Genomic DNA, 16,770 nt, shown 5'->3' with positions numbered 1-16,770 from the left:
TTATTTATAATACATTATTATTTATCCTCTATTATTTTCAAGACATTTTTTACGTGTTCCTCACCTTTTGTGTCAGTGTCACAACGTTATAGTGAATACATAAATATGCATTTTTATTTTAAATATATATTTTATTTATTTATATAATATGTACTTGCTACTTTCTCTTTCAGTTCTGCTGCTGTGGATGCAACATGGGTTGTGTAGTTTCACTTTCTTTTTCGCCTACATCTCCCATCGTCTCCCGAAATTCACTCGGTTCATTTTATTTTCTCAATTGTTTCGTAATGCGTTAAGAAACTGCACATTTACCTGCTTCACGCGCTCGTGATCACCTGGGATTTTAAAGTATATTCAGCCCTGGACGCGTGTGTTCGTGTATGCAACTGAACCAGAAACAGCTCCAACTTGCTTTGCATTGAAATCAAAAGCAAATCCAGTAAATCCAGTCCATCATGAGCATTTAGCTGGAGTGCAGGGATGGTAAGGAAACTCGAGCTGCAGATATAGTGTGATATATATATACATTGGGATTGTGTCGGAGCGGATCATCATGGAGGCGGCATCAGCGGGAGCTCAGCAGCAGCTGGCCGGTGACAGGACGCACGAGTCCCGCATGGACGAGTACCTGCGCTCGCTGGGCTTTTACCGCAAAAAGATCGCCAAGGATGGGTCATGTCTGTTCAGGGCCGTGGCAGAACAGGTCAGAAGACTGATACCGATATTTAAAACCCCAATTTTTAATGTGTCACGATTTTAACGTTTATAAACACACTGTTTAAAATGCACTTAAAACGTCCCTAATAAGTTAACGTTACGCCTTAAACGTGTATTACCGAGTGCTTAAAATATCTAAAATGTCACTCAAAATCACTGAAGTAAATCTTATTTCCCGGTTTTCATAGAACTTGTGAACTAAATGTCACGGTTTGTAGTTTCTACGGTATGTTAAAATCACTTTTTAGTTTATCTGAAGCTAATTAGCTTTAGCATACTAGCAGTTTATGCTAACATATGCACTAATAATAATAAAAACATGGGTGTGGTTTATTTCTGCTTAAATACTATTAAGTGTTTCATATTTACATAAACGATTACTTATTTAATCTCTAAAAGGTATGGATTGAAACTATAAATAATTAAAGTTTCGTTAGATATGATCGGTTGTCGTCGTGATTTGCTTAATTTCCCATGAAGTTTTATATGATTGGTTTATTAAATATTAATTTCTTTAAGATATTGTGCAGGTTCATAAATTCCTGCAGGACACAAATTATTTAATAATCATTACTACCTGATCAGATGGCTTAGTTTAATTATAGCCTAAGTTCTTTATTCTTATTAAATGTAAACATACATTTTCAACATACATTCATTCATATACGAAGTTATTATGTATTTTCATATGTTTTATTTAACCTTATAGGATATTGATTATTTGGTAGATGAACTTAAGGATATGTCGAGACTATTGTATATTAATGTTATTCATACTGAATTATTAATGGTGTTAATACTTAAAAAATTTATATAATGGACTCAATGATACAGTTGAGATAAAGTATTGCTGAATCATCACTCATGAAGTTTGCATTTGCATTCTGATAAACCTGTTATTCCAGGTTATGAAAACTGAATGATGAAGTGTAATAAACTGAATGTTTATGAATCCAGCCAACATCTTTTCTTAGTATAGAATTACAGACTGACAGGTGTGTGTGTGTGTGTGTGTGTGTGTGTGTGTGTGTTTGTGTTTGATTGACAGGTGTTGCACTGCCAGAGTTTACACACAAAAGTGCGTTCGGCCTGTGTGGATTATCTGAAACAGAACAGATCTAACTATGAGCTGGTGAGACTAAAAATACATTTCATATTCATATGTTGACATTTTACATTTCATTATAAACACATCAGAAGTGTCAGTTGACCTCTGACCTGTTGTATTAAACTTGTCTTTATTCTTTCTCAATGCGTGTGGTAGTTTATCGAAGGCGATTTTGAGAAATACCTGGAGAATTTACGGGATCCTCAGGTAACAACAAAACTTTGTGCATTCAGGCAGACGCTCTAATCAAAAGTGCTTTAGTTTCTTATAAACACATTGGACTTTGTTGTGATTTCACAGACTCTCTTATTGTTAAAATGTAGACATTTCTAACACACTTTCTCTTTATTCCTCCACCCGTTTAGAGCTGGGTTGGACAGGTGGAGATCACCGTTTTGGCTGAGCTCTATAAGTGAGAATATTACATTTCCTTATATCTTTTAACTGCATATTATGAGGCATGAACTGTGATGATGTCTTGTTCACGGACAGCGAATGGCCAGTTGTGCATTATGCTCATTTGCTCAAAATGAGATTTATAAAATGTCTACTTTGACAATGATTCGGTTTTCTTGTTGCTATAAATGATGATCCTGGAGGGAAAAGTGTTTGTATGTAAATCGCAGCAGTGCAAAATACATCATATGATGAACAAGATTATCAATGCATGAGTTAGAGGAATGCAAGCGATTTCTGATATAGTTTTCCATGCATCATTTTTTTTAAATGACGTTCCTGCATGTGGGCCAAGACATATCATATAATACAATGAAATGGGTCACAATAACATAAATTTCTCTTTAAGTGCACCTATTATGTTATTTTAAGGCTCCTTTTCTTAGAGGATTTTGCATTTGAGTTGACATGCATCTAAGGTAAAAAAAAACAAAAAAACACTTGAATTTTCTCATAATATTCACTGCAGCATCAGCTCTTTGTGTCTGAAACCTTTTGATTAAAGATTCCGTTTCTCTAAACCCCTCCTTTCCGTGAGCCTGCTCCGCTCTGATTGTTCAGATGGGTCAGTCTGTTGTGATTGCTTTACTCTCTTCTGATTGGTCAGATGACTCAGTCTGTTGTGATTGCTCTACTCTGCTCTGATTGGTCAGATGGCTCAGTCTGTTGTGATTGGTCTACTCTGCTCTGATTGGTCAGATGACTCAGTCTGTTGTGATTGCTCTACTCTGCTCTGATTGGTCAGATGACTCAGTCTGTTGTGATTGGTCTACTCTGCTCTGATTGGTCAGATGGCTCAGTCTGTTGTGATTGGTCTACTCTGCTCTGATTGGTCAGATGGCTCAGTCTGTTGTGATTGGTCTACTCTGCTCTGATTGGTCAGATGGCTCAGTCTGTTGTGATTGGTCTACTCTGCTCTGATTGGTCAGATGGCTCAGTCTGTTGTGATTGGTCAACCGCTTACAGTGCGTGTCAGAAACCAAAGACCCACAGTGATACGAACAGCGAACAATGCCGTCCGTTTTTCCGTATGAATTTCAGTGCAAGTCCTTAACTTTCTGAAGTGGATTAAACCTCATTTGCAGGGGAGAAACAGCGTCTTCGCGACATGAACAACACAAATCAAACTCTTACAGTCTCAGATAAACTACAGTGTTTGAGGGTCAAAGCAGATGCTGTTCACCAGCAGCCAATGAAGATCATAGACCACCATTATGCAAATTTGTTACAAAACTACATGGGTTTGAACAGGAAGTGAGGCTGTAATTACTTACGACTCGTTTCAGCAGTTCAGAATCAATTCTATCTCTATTTATCTGCACTTTGAGCTTTGAAACCTTGCAGAACTTTTACATTCACAAACGGCTTTATTACACACTGCATGAAAAGGAAATATCAGAAAAAGCAAAATAAGGGCACTTAAACTCCAATGCCTTCACTTCCAGTGGTATCCACCGCATTGCTGCTCATTTGCATAAAGTTAATCAATTCTCAACTTTGTTGCATTGCTCGACAACCTTACATTGCATTGATATCATTGAAATCAAATGACTTCTGTTCACAAAATATTGCTGTCAAGTTGAACGCCGTTTTAGTGTCACAACAATACCTTAACCTATACCTTACCTTTACCTTAAATTTCAAAATATTAAAGTGTATATTTTTATATTAACAAAGTCTAAACTGTTCGTTTACTATCTCTGATGGTGTAATGTTTATTTCTTCCAGGCATGATTTCATTATTTTCCAGGTGCCTGATCAACCACCCGTTAACATCACAGAGAATGGCTTCCCTGATAAGGTGCAGATTTGCATTCATGCAAGATTATTATTTTTTTTAAATATCGCCGTAACACTGAAATCTCTCTCTCTCTCTCTCTCTCTTTCTCTGTCAGGTGCGACTGTGCTTCCTCAATGGAAACCATTATGACAGTGTTTACCCACAATCTTTTGAGAAAAGTGCTGCTGTTTGTCAGTGTGAGTGCTTCTTCTTTATTCAGTGAATTAGTGGTGCGATATGCTTTCAGCATCAGAACCGAAACCGTTTCTCCATCTCTAGCGATCCTGTACGAGCTGCTGTATGATCGAGTGTGTGGCGTCGAGCGCGGCGTGTTAGGGCCGTGTATGAAAGGAGGAAGAGGACGAGAAAAACTCGACTCAGAAGAATGCAAGAGCAGTGAAGAGTCTGACCTGGAGGAAGATGAGTTCTGGTACGTGTTTGAATGAGACTTATTATTTTTTTTATTTTTTTTGTCGCAGTTTCATTTGGGCAATGTGATTATAGTTTCTGAAGTATTTAATGAGCGGATGATGACACGTTGGAGTGGTTTTGGCATATCTTAATCTATAGGCTTATAATATATAATTAGATACACTGCCGTTCAAAAGATTTGGATCGGTACGATTTTTAATGTTTTTAAAAAAAAGTCTCTTCTGCTCACCAAGGCTGCATTTATTTCATTAAAAATACAAAATACAAAATAATATAGTAATATTGTCAAATATTATTGCAATGTAAAACAGCTGTTTTCTATGTGAATATATAGTAAAGTGTAATTTATTCCTGTGATTAAAGCTGAATTTTCAGCATCATTACTCCAGTCTTCAGTGTCACATGATCCTTCAGAAATCACTATAATATGATGATTTGATGCTCAAGAAATATTTCTCAGTATTATCTTTGTTTAAACTGTTATTTACATTTTTGTTTCAGGAGTTTTTGATGAATAGAAAGTTTAAAAGAACAGCATTTATCTGAAATAGAAAGCTTTTGTCCAGTCACCTATTTTTGTGAATTTGGTGAAACCGCATAAACACTGAATGGAAACCCCATGATGCGTATAAATTCAAAAACTGTACATAAAAAATTAATGTGCTCAATTGAGGGGGATAATTTTTTATCTGATTCGCATAAACTAAGATGCAAACCCATTTATCGAATAATTCCCTTGATGCGCAACAAAAACTGACGCGACTTTCCCTCAACAGAGGCTGTGATTGGATAACTGGAAAAAACAGCTAACCAATCACATCGCAGCATCTCGAATGTTGGTTTAGTCGTTGTGAAACGCCTGAGCGTTTAACAACGTCTGTCGTTAAAATGATCTGGTTTAATTCCCTCCAGAAGTGTCTCACACGATTGCGTTCACAAACACCAGCATCCGAACGTTTTTTGCATTTCCTCATTTATGATGGAGGATAAAAGAACCACTATTTCCTCCCTGATTGCATCAACTTCCATTTTAATGACAGATATTTTGCGCCAATTTCCCAGAAAGTGACCATTTTGTTCTCTTGAACACATGGGATGGAAACAGTGCTTTATTTGCAAATGTTTTATGCAATATTCCAATTTTGTGCATTAGTGAAATTTGCAGCTTTGGATAGAAACACAGCTATTGTTTTATGATCCAGTCTTTTCCAATTTATGAAATCAAGTCCTGCCCTACATTATGACCTGCTTCACTTGGAAATATGTATCAACAGAGGTTAAATACATTGCAAATACAATTTCATAACTAGTTTTATTAAAAATGTTGTTGTGTGTGTATTTGGTCTTATTAGGTCCAGTGAAAGCGGAGAAAAGAAGACCAATGTGAACGTCAGGCCGCCGCAGAGGGTGATTTCTTCTCTCTTGATGATAGAAAGTTCAGTGTTTTTGATGACACACTGACTTTGTAGGATGAAATCTTGTGGTAACGAGTCTATCTGTGCATCAGGGTCGTGGGAGGGGCCAGTCTCGAGGAAGGGGGCGTGGCCTTCTGTCAGCTAAGGCACAAAAGTCCCTAAACCCCGCCCTCTACAGGAACGTGGAGTATGATGTGTGGCTCCGCTCTAAACGAAGTACATTATCTTTTTTGAAATGTATTTAGTATCTTGATTGAATGATTTATATTAATAATTTTAATAACTATGTGCGTGTTTAGTTCAACAGCAGCGAGATTTCTGCATTGCCGCCGGAATGCAATACGCTATCGGAGACAAGTGCAAGGTTAGCAGTGTGTGTGCTGACATTTTTACACTTTCTTTTTACATTTTTTTATTTTTTATTTTTTAAGTAGCATTTGATTAATACAGGTTCATTTAAAAGTTTGGAGTGTGGAGCAAACTACTGATCAAAAGTACAATACAAATTGTGAAATATTATTACAATTTAAAATAACTGTTTTCTATATGAATATATTGTAAATTGTAATTTATTCATGTGAACAAAACTGAATTTTAGAAGAATAGAATCTTTTGTAACATTATAAAGGTCTTTTTACTGTCAATTTTGATCAGTTTAATGCATCCTTGCTAAATAAACATTAATTTCTTTAAAAAACAAAGAAAAACGTCTTAATGACCCGAAAGTTTTGAACAGCACTCTATGTATATGCGTTTGTTATTTATTTCCCTGCTTTTGTTTTTATTAATTAGATTTTTAAAAAGTAGTTTTAATTAGATTTTTAAAAAGTAGTTTTAATTATATTTTTGTGTGTTATAATTGTTTTTTGCCTTTTTTAATTTAGTCACTGCATGTTTTTTGTTTAAAACACCTTGTGAAGAATTTTACATATCTACAAATCAGATGTATTATTATCTTCAGAGCTGTCTTGATTTAGTTTTCTGTCTTCCTCAGGTGCAGCTGAGTGGCAGTAATCGCTTCTTTAACGCCTACGTTCAGGAAGTCAGTCCTGACAATGGGCCAGTCACTGTGTTTATTGAGGAACTCAACAGACCGTATGCGTTTTCTATTTATCTCTATATATGTGTGTAGGGGTTTTAGGAGACTTCTGGGTCTGTACAGAATGGCATGCTACCTACTGTTTTAGAAAGAGGAGTATGCAGTATGTGTACTGGGCATGGTCTGAATGTGCAGTATACAACCAGAGCACACTATTTAAAATAAAAGCAATATGCAGTATATATTATAGCAGTATGCACTTTACAAAGTACAGTAGTATTCAATTCCATACATCAGCAAAGTCTTAAATCTGACTGAATGTGCTGTGAATTTTTACTGCCTTATCTAGTGTAGGGAAATTATATATATATATATATATATATATATATATATATATATATATATATATATATATATATATATATATATATATATATATATATATATATATATATATATACTCTGCCGTTCAAAAGTTTTGGATCGGTAAGATTTTTAATGTTTTTAAAAGAAGTGTCTTATGCTCACCAAGGCTGCATTTATTTGATTAAAAATACAAAAAAGTAATATTGTTAACAATTTAAAATAACTCTTTTCTATTTGAATATATTTCAAAGTGTAATTTATTCCTGTGATGAAAGCTGAATTTTCAGCATCATTACTCCAGTCTTCAGTGTCACATGATCCTTCAGAAATCACTATAATATGCAGATTTTATTTTATTTTATTTGAATTAGTATCAATGTTGAAAACAGTTGTGTACAATTTTTTTCAACATTCTTTGATGAATAGAACAGCATTTATTTTAAATATAATCTTTTGTAACATTATAAATGTCTTTACTGCAACTTTAGATCAATTTAATTCCTTCTTGATGAATTAAAGTATTGATTTATTTTACTAAATTCTTACTGACCCCAAACTTTTGAATGGTAGTGTTTAATGTTACAAAAGCTTTCTATTTCAGATAAATGCTATTCTTTTAAACTTTCTATTCATCAAAGAATCCTGAAATAAAAATGTAATAAACACTGATATTATTCAGAAATGTTTCTTTATCATCAAATCATCATATTATAGTGATTTCTGAAGGATCATGTGACACTGAAGACTGGAGTAATGATGCTGAAAATTCAGCTTTGATCACAGGAATAAATTACACTTTACTATATATTCACATAGAAAACAGCTGTTTTACATTGAAATAATATTTCCCAATTTTACAGTTTTTTTTTGTATTTTTAATCAAATAAATGCATGATGAGCAGATGAAACGTCTTTTAAAAACATTAAAAACCTTACCAATCCAAAACTTTTGAACGGCAGTGTATGTGTATAAGTGATATTACTGTAAATAAATTGCTCTTTGTATCGATATAAAATTATTTTTAAATTAGTCAAATTATTATTATCTTTTTATTTCCATTAACCAACAACCATGGAAATTCCTTCATAAAAATATTTTGTTGCTTTCATTTTTATTTTATTTTTAAAAGAAAGAAAACATCTTTAAGACAAAAACAAATTGTTTTGCTTAATTTATATTCTTAGCCCTGAAATAACAATATTAAACTATTAATCTCTTTGTGTTTGTGTGTTTAGACAAACTGTGCCGTTGTTGAGTTTGCGTCTTCCATCTGAAGAGCCTCAGTCATGGCAGACGGTGTCAGACAAGAGCAAAAGACATAGCGTACCAAACAACGGCGTGCAGACGCCCTCCGGTACGATCTCTCCAGATCAAAAACACACTTGAATGGCATCAACTCACACACACTCACTGTCTGGGTTTCTCAATGCAGAATGGGAGAGCAGAGGAGGTCGGAGGTCAAACAAAGCCCCGCTTCAGTCGGCGTCCAGTGGTCGAGTTCATAAGCAACACTCCTGGCCTCCGCAAAGCGTCCCGGATGAGCCCGCTGGTGGACGCAACAAGTTCAGGTGTGCTTCACTGGCCTGTAGTTCAAAATATCACACGTTTTCATTTTAACGCCTGCATTTTGTGTCTCGTTTTCAGTGTTAGGGAAAGTTTTCACTTTCAAATCAAGTGATTTTGGGAATCACTTTTGTAATATAGTTTTGCATGATAATTTTAATGTATTAAAAGCCCTGTACTTATGTATTGATGATGTTGGACAATAGTTAGTATCACCTGCTCAGGGACTACGGATGAAAATTAGCTATTTAGCTAACTCTGGCACATTTACATTGAAGTTTTACTACCATGTTGATCAATGTGCATTGTCCCTGTTAAAGTAAAAAAATAAAAATAAGTTACTTTTAAAAGTAATGCATTGCAATATTGCTTTCCTCCAAAAAAAAAAAAGGATCTAATTGCATTACTTAAGGGCTTTCGCACCGGGTAGTTTTAGGATCTAGCCACCAGGATGGTTCCCCGAGAACTAATGGTTCCCATAGGAAAACTGGGAAGAGCTCTGAACTCTGAAGTGACGTAAACCGCGCTCGTTATTGTGACTTTCATTTTGACGACGCTGAGAACGCCAGCCAGAGCCACAGTGCTCGCATTCTCTGTATTCATTCGTTTACGATCTGTCTAACAGTCCTGTGTAATACGTTATTAGATAGAACTGTTATACATAGAAAGTAGACCGTAATGAAAAGGTATAGTTCTGCCAATAGTTCTAGGAACTATGAAAAGGTTCCTCTGGCCGTTTCGGTCCCTTTAGTTACTTTTTATGAAAAGTAATGCGTTACATTTTATTGGTTAATAAAGTGAGATTAAATACATGAAATATATTTGTATAATTTAATATAGTTAATTAAAGTTTTGCGTAATATTATGAGATTACATTTACTGTTTTTATCATTTTGAGGAATACTGAATGTTTTCGTGCAAGTCAGATGAGTAAATGCATGTTCACATTTAGTTTAGATATAAACAGCACACACACACACACACACACACACACACACACACACACACACACACACACACACACACACACACACACACACACAATAAATGTGAAAAAGTAACTAGTGTTACTTATTTGAAAAAGTAACTTCGATATTTTGTTGTCAATTAAAAAAGTATTTATTTATTTTATTACAGAACAAAAAAACATGATTCCAGTCGAAAACTGGAAAATATGTATTGCACATCGAGAATATAACATAAGCTAATTTGCGTCTCGGGTCCCTAGAAAGGCTACTCTAAAAAAATAAAAACCATAGAATAAAGCTAATACAGCATGTCATTTATACACATACAAATACAAACCTAAATGACCTGTACCTATTTTAAGGATGCTCCCAACCCTGGCATGAATAACTAATTAAAACAAACATTTATTAAATTTAAATATGTGTGCAGTTCTGGTTTAGTAATGTGTTACTTAACTAGCTACTTGAAAAAGTAATCTGATTACGTAACTCAAGTTACTTTTTTCATTTTGTGCAGAAAGAGGCTTAGAAAGACACTTGATGTGTGTAAACTTTGAAATTGTTGCTGGTCTGTGTTTGCAGAAGATCCGACCAGCGCAACAGTCCTGTGTGTGTTCCTCCAGAGGAGGAAGAGGAGAGCGTCGTGTTGGAGCTTCTTCACAAAGACGAGCACAACTTTCCCTCGTTAGGAACAAGCCCTCAAACGGTGCAGCTTTTGCAAACACATTTACCTTCTATAGTGTGTGGTGAAACATGATATTCATATAGACATAATGTTTGGCAGGACTTGTTTTTTCCAATGCATGGTGATATTATTGCTTTGATAATATTGTTTTTTCCACGCCCCATGGCTGTGGTTATGCCAGAAGAAAAAAACTTTGTCGTTGGGAAAAATAAACATTTTGATTTAAAAGAACAATATCAACAAACAATTCCTAATAAATTTCTTCTTAATACATTTTTAACATTTCTCAACAATAAAAACAAACATTTCTACTAGTGCTGCCAAATTGATTAATCTTATCTAACATAAAAGTTTCTTTATATAATGTGTGTGTGTGTGTGTGCACACATGTATGCATATATACTGTGTATATATATATATATATATATATATATATATATATATATATATATATATAAATATACTATCCTCAACACAACTTTTCTTAATAATATGCATTCGCAAATAGAGACATTTATTAAGAAAGTTTATTACGGTCATATTTAATTCACCCTGATTTTATCTCTCATATTAAGTTTAATAAGTAATACGTTTTTCATATTAAATATTCGCTTTATTCAATAGATATTGTTTCAATGCAGCTTTACAGTTATAAGAAAATTACAGAATCAATTATGCAAACTTCATAAAATATGAGACAATCTAAATTAAGTTTAAAGAAGCTCTTATAGTGCCTTTATTCAGCTCAAGTCAGTTCAGTACTTTAGTACTCAAGTACAGTACTTGTGTAAAGTACTTCACCTAATGACAAAGATACAAATGCATATATTTGTGCTATAATAGTTTCCTCTGAATTTAGGCCACTGTTGGTGAGGTCGTAAAGAAAGGAGGGGAAAGGAGAGGCTCTCGGAAGAAGGAACAGAAGGAGTGTGTTTCAGAGACAGGTGAAGCTCCCCCCCTTTATATCCAGGCTTTACAAAATTGCCAGGCTGAAGAAATTCTAGGCTTCTAAATGATACATATTCTAAATATACATTATAAAGAAGCAAGTATGTCAAGGTAGGTGACTATATTCTATTCTACTATATATATATATATATATATATATATAGTAGGACACCATATTTGCTTCTTTATAATGTATATTTATACATAAGCTTAAACATACAGCACAATGGACAGTCACTTTAAAAAATATATTGATATTGATAATGATATTGCTAACATTGCTGATCATATTTTTATTTATAAATTGAATTATTATCCTGAAGTTTATTTTGGTTTTCGGCTTTTAGAAACATCCCAGAGGCCTGTACAGAAACAGAAGAGCGCCACTGAAGAAAAACCTGTGGTGAGTTGCATTGAGACATTTACGTGGATAACAGCTGATTCAAGACTATTTATTATGGCTTTGTTTAAACTTGACAGGTGCTCCCAATTTGCACACTTAATTGCATACCAGTCTGCATTACTCTGTTCTGTTTTGTAGTATAAATTGTGGGGGGCATCAGGCATAATTTGGTACTCAACTTATGTCTTTTAGATAACCAAGAGTATACTAGAAAGTCTTGTAATCAACATATTCAGGTGTATGGCAACAAAACAACCAATATATCCTTTCCCTTCCATGGTAATCTAAATTCGTTGTCCTTACAAGTTGCTGGTTTATACTGTGTTCCAGATAAGGGTTTCTGAGGAACCAGTGCAGAGATCTTCTCCAACAATAAAAGAGAAATTACAAGAGAAACCCATGCCTGTCTCTCCTTCTCCACATCCTGCTGTTATCTTCTCTGGCCCCAAAACAGTCCCATCTTCATCTCAGACTTCATCTGCTACTGCCCCTGGTCTTGATAAATCCTCTCTTGTGGCAAAGACCCCTATTCAGCCAAAGAATAGCCATGCTCGAAGCCCTTACAACAGTCAGTTGGTGTCCACTTTAGCCCCTTCACAGCCCATATCAGTGGCAGCAGTCTCAGTTCCCACCCTTGCATCTATTCAATCTGTCCCTGCATTGAAACCGACCCAACCCTCATTGCAAACTGTCCCAGTGCTTCCCACATCTGAGCATATTTCCCACCCCAATCAAGCACCATCTCAGATTAACTTGGTTGGATCTCCGATCACCCCTGTCCAAGTACCTGCTGCTATCCCAACTCAAACAACTCTGGCATCTTGTGGCTCAATCCCAGATGCCCCTGTTGAATCCACCCCGTCCATTCAAACCACTTTTATTTCCAAACCATCCCTCTTACCTGCTTCTGCAATACCTGTTTCTGGCCACGCTCCGGCAGCTGCCCGTAAACTAGATGCCCCAGAACCACCTTCTACCACCCTTCCCATTAATGGAAAAAGTGGTGCACCAATTGCCCAAAAGACTGTAGATCCTCATACCACTATGACACCAATCCCTATTCCCAAAGATTCTCCCCCCTTCATATCCCCTTCCTCTGATCCTGCCCATGCTCCACCTCAAGACTTACCTCAGTCCTCCTGCACTGCATCAGATCCACAACCCTGTGAAACATCGGCCATACCTTCCTCTGGTAAGTTTTGTCTGATTAAGACTTAAGGTCCTTGCACACTGTGTCCGAAATTTCCATAGACTGTTGAAAAATATAGATGTAGTGTCCGTGAAGTCACCTGTAGGTTTCTGAAGAGCATTTTTGAAGCCCAAAGTGGGCAGAGCCAGCCATCGCTATCTTGGTGTTGTGATAAACTGAAAATGGGCAAAGAGGTGGGATTAGCTGAGGTGAGACAGCAGACAAACGGCTGGAAGTGACAGCAGCGTCCTTAATTATGCAGAACTTTAAGGCGTAATATAATTTAAACGGATGAGTTATACAAAAATACACCCCCCTCACAGTTGTCATGAAGGTCAAAACTAGCTACATAGACCAAAACTACTTTTTGCACCAGGCAGTAAACATATTTTTTTCTGCTGTAAAGTTGGGCATTTTAGCATGGGGGTCAATGGGATTGACTCTCTTTTGCAGCCTGTCTCTAGCGGCCAGTCGATGAATTGCAGTTTAAGTCACTTTCATGTAGGGTTTAAAAGAGAGACCGGAAGTTTGCCGCTTGAATTTTTAGGATGGTGAATACGCACAGAAACCTTGCACACCGAGTTCCATGTGTATTAATCCGTAGAAAAACATATCGCAAATCAATACAAAATTGAGTCTTCAAGCAGTGAGGATAATTTTGTTGTTCTCTTCTTAAAACGAGGAAAAGAAAGAGGAAATATTGGGTTCATCCATCCAATCCTGAAATTGCGTAGAGAGGAAAGAGAGTTCACCTGCTCATCAAGGAGCTGCGGGATTATCCCGAGCGATTCAAAGTTTACTTCATTATTTTATTGGCTCATTTTGATGCTTTGCTAGCGATACTGGAGCTGCATATTAAAAAGAAGACCCCCAATTTCCGTGAACCAATTGATCTTGAACAGTTCTGAAATTGGCCCTTCACTTATACGGTGGGTCTGAATTGTCAAAACACCTCTCAAAATGCCTGCTACATATGCCTGATACAATAGAACAGATCCAATTTTTTTTATGACTGACTAAAGTTTCGGAGGCAGTGTGTAAACGGGATTGACATAACGTGACATGACATTACTTGAAATGCATCAAGTAAATCTAGTTACAAATGTTGATTTCATAGTATAATCAACCAAGTTCTCACAGAGCATCTCCTGTCCGCCAGGTGTAGCCCCTGCTCCTGACCACCCATCCCAACCCCAACAAATCCCCTATCCTCAACTCCAATGGTCTCAGCTCCTCCAGGACCCGGTTTATCCAGGATTCCCCCTGAACGAGAAGGGAGAGGTGGAACCATTGCCTCCATTTTCCCTCTCCCAAAAAGGAGAAGACCTTCCACAAGGTAATAAAAACCCCAGAGATCTTATATATACCTGTAAAAACTCTCAATAGCTCATTACTCAGGGCTAAATGGCTATTTTTAATCTTAGAAATGAGATTTTTAATCTTAAAAATGCTTTCTGCACTATTTCAGATATCAATGTCCTCAAGTTCTTCTTCAACCTCGGTGTCAAGGTACACTTCTTCTTTGCATTTGTTGCTTCTTTAATGGCTATCACTTTATGGAATTACATAGAAGTGTATTCACATATTCCCAATTTCCTCAGGCATACTCTCAGCCAATGTTTCCTCCCATCATTTATCTGGGTCCACTTAACCAAGCCTATCAGATGCACCTCAGAGGGCCTCCTCCTCCTCCTTCCTCTGACTCCCCCGCTAACCCCACAATGACTCCCACAATGACTTCATGGCAACCAGAAAACCCTTCTTCTCAGAATTTGAGCTCAATCCCTGACTCCTCATTGGAGAGCCATGCTCCCATTGCTACGGTACCAGTTGGTAGTGGTCCTGTTGGTCCCATAGAGGTGGGAGGGTACAATAATCATCCTCAATCCCTTCCGATGCAGGTCCCACCAAGAATACCAATGCCTTGGTCAACTTCTTCTGGCCAAAGTGCCTATGCTGGGAATTACCCAGCTTCCCCTCAAATGCAGTTTTCAGCGCAACCCTGTCCACCTCATGGGAATCAGATGTATTCGCCTTCATCTGTTGGGTACCATCATATCCCACCTCCACCGATGCCTCATGAAGCCTTAAACCATCTGCCTCATGGTCGGATGGATGTCTTGCCATTTGTTCCATCCACATTGGATAGAGTTCAAGAAAATGGCCCGAGATCTATGAATATGAACCCCCATTATGGGTCCATGCATAAGATCACTGGCTTTCCAGGAACCCAACCTCAGTTGAGTAGTGGTGATTACAAGCCGGTAGATATTCCCGTTTCAATGGCCACAATGCAAGCTCAACACTATCCTGGAGCTTGTCCTGTTGTACAACCTTTCCAGCTTGGCCAAATGCAAGGAGACATGATGGGATTGACCTCTCTAGCCAATGGGAACTTAGGAAGACTTGGGGGAGTCTACACAAAGAACCTCCACACTGGACAATTTGCTGAAGATCATTCCCGCCTCGTCCATGCATATTCTCCCGATGACAATTGGTCAGTTGAAGAGATGGAGATTCCCAATGTGGATCTCAGAACTGGCCAGTCCTTCTATAGCCAGTCCTATAGAAGTGGAGGAAGACGTGGCCAAGATGATAGAGGTGGATATCGAGGTCGGAGTCACCGTGGACGGAAAGATTGCTCTAGTCGAGGTCGATCGGATGACCAGTCGTCCTATAGACATTATGGGAGACGAGGTGCCGGGCCAAGGGTCGGGATGCAGTTGCCATATCAGTGATGCTTAAATGCTGGATATACACTTGTTTTTGGTTTACAATGTCAGATACACAAAATCTGTTTGAATTTTTGGGTGGCTTTTGGTACATTGATTAGTAATATATCCAATGTTTTTAACTGTTTTCTGTCTTCCCCCCCCACACACATTCTTGTTTAAAATTAAAGCAACTCGGTTTCATTTTTTGATTTCACAAAAGCGTAGTGGAAATGTTTGTTTGCATAGATGTTGTAATAAAATCTAATAAATAATCTAGTCTTTTTTTTCCTTGAGCAGAATGCACTTCCCCTACATGCACACTAAAAGGGAAAGGATAGATCATACCATTATATTGGTTTGAATGTATAAATGTTTCAGATGTATGTGAAATTCATTATTATAGTTTTCCATTCCAATCTTTTTTGATTTAAAGTTAAATGTCAAGCATGTTCTACATCTTTTAGCGTGTTTTTTTTAGACTCTTTTAAAAATCTGATTTTCTTTTTTAAAAGCTTGTAAAAGATTCGACTTGTTCTGCAAAGCGTATAATGGTGTAGCATCTCACCTGACACAGCAAAGTGCCTTTTTGTCATGTTTTACTTGTGTATTTTTTGGGGATTTCAACATAATTGGTTTCCTTTGACCACGTCTTTATCGTGCACTCTCAACCTCTTCCAGATGAACATTGATGCCTCTAAATAAATTACATTTCTGATCCAAAGATATTGTTTTAACACCAAATAACAAATAAATGCCTAATAATATCCTTCTCGGTTGTTGTCTTTCCATTTATCAGTTGCAATTCCCTCCAAGGAATTTAATTTTTAATATATTTGACCAGATGGAATTATATTTGGGTCTTATTTTAATGTAATTTTTAGTGTGTTCTCTTAGTAAGGTCTATTGAAGGAAATTCCAATTACATTATCAGAGCAAATGAAGTACATTAAAAAAAAAATAGTTTTGACATCAATTAAAGGCCAAAG

The 16,770-nt window shown here is 36.6% G+C and overlaps 1 protein-coding gene across 1 annotated transcript; it reads left to right on the top strand.

Moving 5' to 3' along the window:
* The first annotated feature begins 171 nt into the window (after positions 1-171).
* otud4 (OTU deubiquitinase 4) lies at positions 172-16,551 on the top strand. The gene is made up of 20 exons (XM_077218339.1): positions 172-703; positions 1,766-1,849; positions 1,982-2,032; positions 2,191-2,237; positions 4,010-4,082; positions 4,177-4,258; positions 4,341-4,491; positions 5,846-5,900; positions 6,001-6,124; positions 6,208-6,272; positions 6,903-7,003; positions 8,550-8,668; positions 8,747-8,882; positions 10,428-10,551; positions 11,390-11,474; positions 11,826-11,881; positions 12,212-13,073; positions 14,230-14,406; positions 14,539-14,579; positions 14,672-16,551. Exons 1-20 carry the CDS (start codon positions 554-556, stop codon positions 15,806-15,808), a joined length of 3,720 nt encoding a protein of 1,239 aa, XP_077074454.1. The 5' UTR covers positions 172-553; the 3' UTR covers positions 15,809-16,551.
* The last annotated feature ends 219 nt before the right edge of the window (positions 16,552-16,770 follow it).

The sequence above is a fragment of the Siphateles boraxobius genome, unplaced genomic scaffold, assembly GCF_051911475.1.
Source record: "Siphateles boraxobius isolate OS27281-9 unplaced genomic scaffold, OSU_SipBor_1 77, whole genome shotgun sequence".
Lineage (NCBI taxonomy): Eukaryota > Metazoa > Chordata > Actinopteri > Cypriniformes > Leuciscidae > Siphateles > Siphateles boraxobius.
The sequence above is the reverse complement of the archived record's forward strand: the minus strand, read 5'-3'. Positions and strand labels throughout refer to the sequence as shown.